The 11,187-nt window shown below is 30.2% G+C and overlaps 2 protein-coding genes across 5 annotated transcripts; both read right to left on the bottom strand.

Moving 5' to 3' along the window:
• Positions 1-793: 793 nt before the first annotated feature.
• LOC101500835 (zinc finger CCCH domain-containing protein ZFN-like) lies at positions 794-4,275 on the bottom strand. 4 transcript variants are annotated; one of them, XR_001143631.3, is made up of 8 exons: positions 3,971-4,272; positions 3,730-3,890; positions 3,342-3,404; positions 3,037-3,156; positions 2,510-2,770; positions 1,982-2,197; positions 1,216-1,818; positions 794-1,130 (listed from the first exon to the last, which is right to left on the bottom strand). XR_001143631.3 is itself a non-coding variant. In XM_073366855.1 (7 exons), the coding sequence occupies exons 1-7, from the start codon at positions 4,020-4,022 to the stop codon at positions 1,041-1,043; spliced, it is 963 nt and encodes a 320-aa protein (XP_073222956.1). In that variant the 5' UTR covers positions 4,023-4,275; the 3' UTR covers positions 794-1,040. The 4 variants fall into 4 exon arrangements, 3 of the variants coding, with proteins under 3 accessions (XP_073222956.1, XP_004495537.1, XP_073222955.1); XM_073366855.1 differs by lacking the exon at positions 1,216-1,818 and having other exon boundaries at positions 3,971-4,275; XM_004495480.4 differs by lacking the exon at positions 794-1,130 and having other exon boundaries at positions 1,194-1,818.
• A 3,086-nt stretch (positions 4,276-7,361) lies between these two features.
• Positions 7,362-10,188, bottom strand: LOC105851868 (uncharacterized). Its single transcript, XM_012714449.3, has 3 exons — positions 9,998-10,188; positions 8,408-8,628; positions 7,362-8,324 (listed from the first exon to the last, which is right to left on the bottom strand). The coding sequence occupies exons 1-3, from the start codon at positions 10,136-10,138 to the stop codon at positions 7,610-7,612; spliced, it is 1,077 nt and encodes a 358-aa protein (XP_012569903.1). The 5' UTR covers positions 10,139-10,188; the 3' UTR covers positions 7,362-7,609.
• Between the last annotated feature and the right edge of the window lie 999 nt (positions 10,189-11,187).

The raw sequence follows: 11,187 nt of genomic DNA, 5'->3' as shown, positions 1-11,187 counted from the left end.
TTAGTAGAAACAAAAATTGAAAACCACTGTTAAGAAGTGTTTCATGTCTCTTTTTCCACTCAACTGCAAATGATTGTGAATATCACTAGACAACCCACAATGGACTGAGCTCTGATAAATGATCGACATTGACACTTAGATTTCTATATGAAACTGAAATGATTGAGAATATCACTAGAGGATAGAATCCTGATTGTTTAGTAGAAGAAACTCAACAGAAAATAGGTTGAGCTCTAGGCTTTATGAGGAAAACATCTTGGATCAATTGAGGAATCAATGAATCGAAATTCTCAGTAGCTTCTCCCTCGAAAATGTCTTCTTCTATCTTTCTACTCTTCTATACATTCTAGTATTTCTATTTCCTAAATGGATTGATTCTACTTTGAATTCTGATTTTGATTGTAATTCCCTACTGTCAGTTGAATCAAAATTACAGAAGAGTATTCATTAATTATATTTCTCTGTTGTTCTCTTTTGAGTTGCACATAAATCCCCATCTCGTACAGAAACTGTGGCCTAAACAAAGAAAAGCTGTAACCAATAAAGTTATACCTGCCTTTATTACTCAGAATGACAGACCTAAAGCTCCATGCAACTATTTTGTAGCAATTATTGAATTATATCGAAGTATAATAATATACTTTTGGGTGTGTGTTGGGGGTACAAATCCAACAAATTCTGTTTCTCTGATATACTTAATCGGTGTAAACAAAACAATTAACTCTCAATACAATGTCATAAGCTATCTATACAATATACATCATAAAACTAAAAGCAAGAAAGAAAGAAATAATTGTTAGAACATAATAGTATATGAATCATATCTGCAGTGTATCTTATCTTAGTGAATAAAATGAGCAATACAATACATGTTATCTACAGGGACAGAAATGCTACTTCTTAAAGCCTCCATTAAAAGTTAAAATTCCAAACTAAAATTTGTTACATGTGAACTTTAAATCAAATTACAAGCAGAAAAGGCGCACCTTTAATTGGACCATGAAATTTGTGTCCTGAATGGCTGAATTCCAGAGAAGTTTCTACATGAATAAAAGTGCCCCTCTTGACATCTGGGAAGAAGTATTTAAAAAATATTCTGCTTTAAGGCCTCCAAATCTACCCCTCAACTTCTGCAAAACAAACTCTATCAAGGACAATCACCATAGACAACATAAATGGATCAAAAGAAAATAGAAGGCACAAGAATGAAATTACATTGCAGCAGTTGTTATTTATTATACAGATATACTAAATCATTGACACCATTCAATTTCTGCCAAATTTCTGGTAGGAAGGTACAAAGAGCATGAAAAGTACAAAGGTATTGATGATACTGCCGCTGAAAAACGACTCTATACAGTACAAAACCATCAACCAAACTGTATTGAGAAAGTAAAGGCTTTGATGACAGAATTAACCTGACATGACCTCCAGCATTAGAAAAATTAATTTACAGATTATTCATTTTTCCTATAAATTTTTTTTGTAAAAGACGGCCAAAAGAACCATTTCCAAGAGACATCATCCATCTTCATCAATGTTGTCATTATCATCATCATCATCACCAGAAGGAATATGTCTTGTCTCTGATATTGAAAGCCTCCTAGGCTTTGCTGAGCTTGACTCAACAAGTCCTTGGGATGATAAATTTAATGCAGCAGTTGCCGATGAAGATCCTAACAGATGCCTGCCAGTGGAATCCGCCAAAGGAGATGCAGATAAATTATAGCTGAAAATTCCCATTGGGTGATCAAACTTGCAACTTGGTCCAAATTTGCATATTCCATAGCGCGAATAGAAGACACACAAAGGCTCTCCCTGTAGTGTAGGATACTGCCTCTATCAGCTTCTAATAATTCAATCAAAACATTAAGCAAATAACTATTTTATATATTATTCACCACAATAGAATTCACACCTATTTCAATAAACATTGTCGCTTATTTTGTCAATGAAAGGTATGATATATAATTCAACTCACATGACGTAAAGGAAGGCCTAAGGAACTCAAGAGACAGTCAGGAGGAACAGGAATTAGTCTCTGATGTGGGTGGTGGAATCGACAAACTGCGCCGAACTTACAATCTCCAGTCTTCATGTAGAATTGGCATTCGGGCTGACCGGGTCTGTCAGGAAATATGTTTTCCCTCTGCAATGGACTGCCTGGAGGAGTAGAGATCACTGATCCCATTTGGCCCTGCAAAATATATATGCTACTGTTCCATTAGTTAGGATGTAACATATTGCAGGACGGGTTCTAGCAGTACATGCCATCTTTGTAGCACCGATATTTTAGATTGAATGTGTGTCCTGTGTTTGACACCAACACAACATCGCACATGTATTTACATTCAATCACTTTTCTTTTCTTAAATTATTACACATGTTTATGTGTCAGTATCGTGTCTAGTGTCTGTGAAAGTGCTTTATGGTATGATAGCATGCTATGTTTCAGGATTACTAAAGTTAGTTAAAGTATTCATCACTGCTGAGGCATAGTTTAGCTTACACTGTACGCACTCCATCCAGGCACGGAAATCACTCCTTGAGGCATAACTAAAGGTGTATAACTTGAAGGACCGTATGATGCTCTCGGCCAATTTGCAAATCCTCGGACTTGTGGGGTTGGAGAATGGACAGTAGAAAGGTAAATAGGAGAACCCTTTAATGGAATCGTCATATTATTACTTGGTTGAGGATGGTGGAATTTGCATGTGTTCCCAAATTTGCATTCTCCTGTTCTCAAATAATAGCTGCATTCAGCTTCAGTCTGCAGAAGCAGATAATTAAAAATATGTTTATTTAGTAAGTTTAATTAAAAGACAACAATCCCTGAAAGATATATATATATATATATCTATAAATAAGTGTCAAAATATAGAAGACATAGAGCAATATCTGAATTGATTTCAGGTCTAAAAATGGATCAGACCGGTCAGTTGTTACCAAATGAACAAAGATCCATCAATGGCCCACAAATTTAACAGTAGAAAAATCCATACATATAAATAACTGAGGGGAGTGTTAAAAACTAACAGGACGGAGTGGATAGCCTAAAATATTTAATGCAACTCTTCCAGAAATCCCAGCTTGGTCTCTAGGATGATGAAATTTGCATGTGGCACCAAATTTGCAAGTTCCTGTCTTCAGATAGAACTGCAAAGCAGAAAAAAAGATATATGTTTTTGTTAAGGTCAATGTTTAAAATAAAGAACAAAGTATAGATATTATATTATATATGTGTCAAGATACAGCTTAATAACAAATTAATGCATGCAGGCTCATTATTGATTAAGCCATGTGCATGTTATGCATGCATTTGGAAGCTGATATATACATGCCTGACATTCTGGTTGCCCTATTCTTTCTGGGAACTCGCCAATCATCCGTGCAGTGACAATAGCCTGATAGTATTCACAATAAAAACTTATCAGGTATATATAATTTTATAACCTTCACATATTAGATTTTTTGTTTTGTTTTAACCCCCCGGTTCCGTGGGGAATGGGTGCTAGAAATTCAATGTTCAGCCAGAAAGTGAATAAAGTCTGACAAAAAATTGTTCTAGCCAAAATTCGAATTATATTTCTGGTATCATATCAAATGAAGCAGTCTCTCCATCACACAATAATTGTGATATATATTATATGATTTGACACAAATTAAGCAGCAGAAGGAGAACATTGAACAATATATAATTTGTAGAAATGCATGGCAAAGTAGTAGTACCAAGTTAGCGTTAGGAGGATGGTTAAATCGACAGGTGGCACCGAATCTACAGAGTCCTGTTCGGATGTAATATGAACAATCTGGCTCCCCTGGACGGTGTGGATAAAATTGAGAATCCATGAATGTTTGAGTTGACCTCAATTTCATCATCCACAGTGAACCTGAAAGAAATGAGTGGATAAATTTTGAATAAAAGTTTAGTAGAATTAATTTGATATGAATTGAGATGGAGGATGATGACCTTCGGGAGTGAAGGAAGGTTGGGAGATGGGAATTGTGGGGTGGAATTCCATGAGAGACGATTATTCATGTTAACATTCTCCATTCTATTCAATTCAATTCTACTGCATCATATTCATTCTTCTTATTCCAATTCTCATTATGAATTAATTTGTGATTAGTAACATCATCACATTCACACACACAATTAACAAAACTTGTTCTCCTCTTCTCCTCTCCACAAACAAACCATCCTCATCACACCCTTTTACCTCTCTTCTCTTCCACACGTATGTATCTCCCTCTCTTCTTTTCTTTCTTTTTTTATTTTTTTTATTTAATTTATTATTATTATTATTGCACCAAGTCTTTTTATTGTAAAATTGTGTCCAACCAAAGTTTTATCATATTTTATTTAAGAGAAAAGAAACCTCTAAATTACATAAACATTCTTTTGCATGCAAGTTTCGGAACTATCATAAAAAAAAATTAGTTGGAAGATTTCAAATCATGAAAAGTACAAAAAAAAACTATAAAATATTGTGATTGGCTATCCAATCATCACTCATGTTTACTTCGTGCTAAGTGTGGGTTAATATGAATATATTAGTCCAATCTTAAAAAGTCACGAATGGGGCAAATTAAAGTTGGAACATGTCCATTATTACTAATATTTCATGTTACCATATAAACAAGACGTTTCAAGTCAATATTTGAATGTGAAAAATCCGTCATTATTAATCTCTATTGTTACTATATCAACAAGAGGTTTCGCGTCACTATCTATCTCAAGATGAGAAATCCATTGTATTTGCACATGATTGCGCCCAAATACATTCCCCACATCTCCACATGAAGAGCATGCATTATGAAAATATCCACATGATTGCTATGGTTTTTGTTGATTAGTGAATTCCATCACAATTAAGTTTAAACCTCCATCCGTATAATGTTACTTTGACAGACACCCCAGTCATATAGATTACATTTGACAATCAGTTGTCATCTTAATAATCACAAAGATAAAATTCATTGATCATTAAAAGTCTTATTAAAGACAAATTTATTTCTCCAACTCCACAAATTCTAACCCATGCATGACCATGAAAATAGAAGCTCATTTGCCCATTTGAACTCCATGAAAGTATATTTAGACTTGGAGAGTCCTCCACCGCACTATGCAAAATTCAAAGTTGTTTTGGTGAAGCAATAGTCCTTAAACCATTTTTTGGCTTGTTAAAATAAAATTACATGTAAATCAAATATTATTATGTGTGATAATTTATGAGATCGTTAACCTATTCAATTTAAAAAAAAAACAATCAATCAATATATTAAATAAAAGAGTTTTGAGCATGATGCGTCAAAACCAAACAAATAAGAAATTATGCAAAACATTTCAAATTGAGGGATGAATTTGGAGAGAGACAACAAAATATTATTGCTATTATATGTAAAAAAATTACTTTTTACGATTATTTAAAAATTCAATTAAAGTATAATTAATTTTTTAAATTTGATGTAAAATTGAATTAAATTTATTAAATTGTCTAATTTTAAAAATTGAATTAAATAAATGGTAAATTATAAATAATAACGTTAATTAATTCAAAAATAATTAATTTTTAATTATAATAATAGCTAAAATTTAATATATTATTTTGTTTATAATAGTGACATATAGAGCATAAACAGCATATTCATTAAATCGTTTTATATAAATCTTTTCTTATTGGCTATCACGTAGACAATCTCCTCGAACTTTCACCCAACAAAAGACTAAGATACTTAAAATGGATGGTTCCGACCTTCAAATGAATGAACAATCTCCGTATTCATAAATGGAGGATATACATTAATTCTTAGGATATTGTTGTTGTAGAAATTAATCTCAACCCCTGAAACCAACTCATATCATCGAATCTAAGTAAAAGTGAAGTATTATTATATTAAAAGAAAGAGTACAAGGGTACTATAACGAGTTATACCACACGACAATAGAAAATGTGGTTGCATCCAAAGTAAAGTTATATATGAAATAAAAAGAATAAATATTCCGGCATAGGGAGTATCGCTCCTAACCACTTGAACAATTATATGTTTAAAATTTCTATATAAACATTCTTAATGATAATATTTATTTATCTAACCTAATTTTTGTGTTTAAATTTATGTTTTTCTTTTTAATTATATGTATATTGATACATTGATTAATATACAGTAATTGTCAACATTATAATCTGCACTGGGCGACTTATGAGTTAACACATTAGTACACATTAATTGGAATGATTTACATCTTTAATAACTCTAAGCTTAAATAGATTTGACACGAGTTGGAAGTCTATGCAATAGTATTTGTCAAGAAAAAGATATTACCGTGCATATAGCTCCTTCAAAGGCAACCCAAACCCAAACAATCCTCCTCAAGAATACTAACTAATAATTGAGTACACATTTAATTTTCCTATCTAATTCAAAATTTTATTTTATTTTTATTTTTCTTCTTATCACATCACCAACATATTATATTTATCATATCATTTTTTCTATTTTTTCTCTCTTAAGTTATTAATGAGGTGGATTAGGGATGACTAAAAAAATCTATACCCACATATATTTGTAGAAAAAAATCTAAGACAGACACGAGGCGAACAGCTTAACAAAGTATCCATAGATAAAATTAACGGATACTTTGATTAGTCGTTAGTTAATAGATACGAATGTATAGTAAATTAATAAAATTTATATATGGTAATGTTTTTTGTTTATGTTTTAATGTATTATTATTTTTTATGATAGAATTTTGTTATATATTTTATTTATGTATTAATGTTTTTGTATTGACAAAATAGAGAAAAAATTCAACATATATAATTGCAATAAAAAATAATTTTTATACATAAATAATTTATTTTTATTTTAAAGATGATATTCATAAATAACCACTAATATTCACATGTACTTGAAAATCTGTTAAATATTGTTAAACAGATACCTACATTTTTATGGAAAGGCAAAATAGTGGAAGAGTATTATCCCTAAATACTCATTGTGAACCCTAAAGTAAGTGGATGGGATGGGTGACCACGGATTAATTTATGCGGATAATGAACAAACAATAAATAGATTTTCCCTAAAACATATATCTCACGTTTACTTCTCAGCTCCACACATCTTTCAAAAGGGAAACATGTGTCAAATTTCGCAGTTCTAAGTTCTAGCAATCTTTTCCACATCTCCTCTTTCCGTACACAAGACAAACGAATCCCCACTCCCAAACTTGAATATATACCATCGATATCAAACTAATTAAATCGCGGGAATAACATTACCTATATTATTAATTTTCCGGTCGAAAATTAAATCAAAATAAAATCACCAATATATATAATTGAAAGTATTGATACAGTTCAAAGTACCTTAATTGAAATAAAAACAAACTTAAAACCAATGGAATTGTTTCCATTGCTGTGTAATTAAAGCAGGTAAATAAAAGGATAACTTAATTTTGTATCCTCTACTCCATCCGATCTTAAATATAAGAAAAAGTTTAATTAACAAAAGATCAATGCATTTAGTTTAAAATATAGTCTAAATACATCAATTTTTGCTATGGAACTTAATCTTATATTTTAGAAAGGAGAAAATATGTATATGATTAATTGAGAGGAAGTTGAGCAGCGGGTGCAGCCTTGACACCGTAGCCACCCAGCTGGAGAAAATCTGGAGCACGATCAAGCGGTGGAAATCCACGATTAACCGATCCACCAATAATAGGTCGATGATGAGTAGGAGCAGTAGGAGCAGCAGGAGCAGCAAGAGCATAAGGATGATGGAAATTGAGTCCAGAAGTATGGGGCCTGGTGGTATTATTAGCATGATTGAAGAAATTATAATAATTGGGGCGCCAAAGATAGTTATTAGTGATGGGGGTGGCATGTGAATTGGAATAGCGATGATGAAGAGAAAATGGCATTGGCGATGGTTGTTGGGGTGGGAATATTGGGATATTGTTAGTGGCAGTTGAAGTAGTCTTGATTGGAATTGAAAGAGCAGCAATGGTTGAGTTGGTGAATTTGAATTTAGAGGTGGGAACGGGATGCTTGTGTTTTCCTTCATAGGTAGAGATAACAAATCTTGGATTGCGAATGTCCCTTTCCACTTGTTTTCTCACATTGCATCCTTGTGTAGCGCACCTGAAATATCCCCTAGGGTTTGGACTTCCTTTGATTGCCTTCTTTCCATACTTACGCCACCGATAACCATCTTCCACGTAATCATAACTGCTTTCAACTCTTATCACTGCTTTTGGTCCACGGCACAACCTGCTACCAGGTGGGATATAGTATTCAGAAAAATCTCTCTTCCTCTTCCTGCACCATTGTCAATTCATTCATTCATTCATTAAGCAAATATTCAATCATTATCACTTTTTAAATTAATATATATATAAAACCTTTGAAGACGAGATCCATTAGCAACATCATCCTGGCGGCGAAGCATCATTTCATCATTCACTCCTTCAACCACAACAGCTGCATCTCCAACTTCCGAACAAATCATCGGCATCTTACCTTTCTTAGCCTTCAGAATTTCAGAGTTAACCACATTCACACCTTCTTCAACTTCAACATCACCAACTCCTCCCATTGCCACGTCGCCACCATCACCACAATCCTAATTGTTTCAATTTAATCAGATATAAATTAATTAACAAAAGTTGATGTATTTATACTATATTTTGGATTAAATACATAAATTTTTATTGATTCATTTGTCTCTAGAGAGTAATTATTAAAAGCTTTCGTAACATAATGATAAAAATAAAATTAATCCAAGTTAGATTCATGTTAATAAATAAAGTTTATTGATGAATAGTGTAAAGATGCACCCATTAATTAGAACATGGTTTTCCTTCAAATTTTTATTACAAATACCGCTTTGTATTAAACACACAGTTAAGCGAGTTTGGAATAGTTTACAACAATGGACGTATAATCGGATGAGGATGTATTGATTAAAGTAAATAACATGAAAAAATGGCATTTATTAAAAAATGTACAATTTGGATCATCTTCATTTTTTGGTAGATTTTTTTTCATAATCTCATTTTTTTGGTAGATATTGGATCATCTTCATTTAAGAAGTTTTTCGATTAAAATAAGTTTAAAAAAGTTCAATAAGATTATCTAATTTGGATTATCTGAATTGAATAGATTTTTTCAATTAAAGTTAGTTTTTAAAAGTTCAATAAGAAGATCTGATTTGGATTACCTTCTTATTTATTAATTTATCAATTAAAATGAATATACAAAAATTGTGTCAACAATCGAGTTTGAATATGAAAGTTTTCTTTGTCAAATTTTATATAAAAAAATAATAATATAAAGTTATGATATTTTATAAAATTATTTTAAAATATTACTTGTTTGATTGAAAATGAATGATAAAATTGTAACTGAAATAGTTTAAACAAGGGGTATACAAAAAAATGTTGACTTAAAATTTTGTATTCTTTTTTATATAGGTAAAGATATTTTAAAATAGTAAGTTATTTAATTTTGAATATATAATGATTAAACTATAAATAAAATAACTTAATAAAGGGTAAAACTGGAAGAAAAAATCACACAAAACACATGATATTTCTTTTATATATAGAATGGGTGAAAATATTTTTTAAAAACTTTACACAAACTACGGTGTAAAAACAATTGATAATTGATTTTTTTTTTTGTATTGTCGATTAATCAAAAATCATCATCTGTACGATTTATAAATTGAACATGATTAAAATCAAATAATTTTTATGATGCAACCATTACGATAGAATCCAGTGTAAAAAATATATATTTACACTATGTCATTGTTGATTAATTAAAAAAAATATATATATTTTGTAAGATTTTTAATTTAGATGTGATTAAAATCAAATTTTGATCATGATCCAACCAGTATAATTAATTTACGGTGTAAAAAATATTTTCGTCCTAAAAAACTCAATTGTATATGAATTTTTTATGATATATTTTACAAATGCATATACCTGAGAATAATCAGGAGAAGGAGGAGCCTCTACATTTAAATCGATGGGATACCATTTCTTCTTGGTGTTCACTTTTGCAGAAGAACCAGCATCAAAATTCAGTATTTTGATTTCATTCTTGTTGTTCTTGTTTTTCATCATGGTTATGGGTTCAGCTTCTCCACTATAGGAGTGAGAGGCTAAAACCAATGTAATAGCTTTTGCTTTGATAAAAAATAAAATGAAAATGGAAGGGAAGAAAAAGGGTTTAAATAGGCAAGGAAAAAGGGTTGAAAACACCACAAATTTAACAACTGTAGTACAGCCATAGGGATGGTAGGTAGAAAAATCTGAGTAAATATTATATTATTATAATTAATTATAATTAAATGAAATTAATTAAATTTATAAATGTAAGGCAATTAATAAATATTTATATTATAAAAAAAGTTATAAAAAAAACGTGTATAGTTCATCATTTTCAATATTTACTTTTTGCTTCTATATACATCATCCCCACTATCCCATATATACCATAAATAAATGATGATATATTGTACAGTTTTCTTTTTTTTATTAAACATATTGTATAGAGCGTAAAAAATCGTCTGTTATAGTTTTAGCATGTAACTTTGGTCTATATATTTGACTAATAGGTAATACCATGTTGTTGAAGGAAGGTAGTTTTCATTTACCTAATTAAGGTTAGGATTTGTACAAAAGGTCAATGTTTTCATAATAAAATAATGTTAATAAGAAGTAACACATTTTTTTATTTATATATTTGTTAAAATTCATATCAGTCAACTCATTAATTTTATATGAAGTCAACATAAGTTAATTTGTTGTTCACTTCATTTTCGGTCAATAAAATAAAATGTGTAAAATAGTATATTTTTATGTACTTATATTTCATAATTTATTTGTAAATGAGTATATATTTAAATCATGAGGATCGAATTAACAAAGGTTGACTTTTTAAAACATTTAATTTATTCAGTATAAATGAGTTTAAATACAAATAAAAAAGTTTTTGTATATATATATATATATTTGTTATTTGCCTAAACAATATTATTTTTCTACTAAAAATTGTTAATCACTTGAGTTTAATTATTTTGGTTAATTATATAATTCTTTTAGAAAGATGATGATGAGAAATTAATATATAGTAATTCATTTCTTTTCATTAATTATTCATATATATATAT

Source organism: Cicer arietinum, chromosome 4 (assembly GCF_000331145.2).
Source record: "Cicer arietinum cultivar CDC Frontier isolate Library 1 chromosome 4, Cicar.CDCFrontier_v2.0, whole genome shotgun sequence".
Taxonomy (NCBI): Eukaryota; Viridiplantae; Streptophyta; class Magnoliopsida; order Fabales; family Fabaceae; genus Cicer; species Cicer arietinum.
Note: the sequence above shows the minus strand (reverse complement) of the source record. Positions and strands in the feature narration are given on the sequence as shown.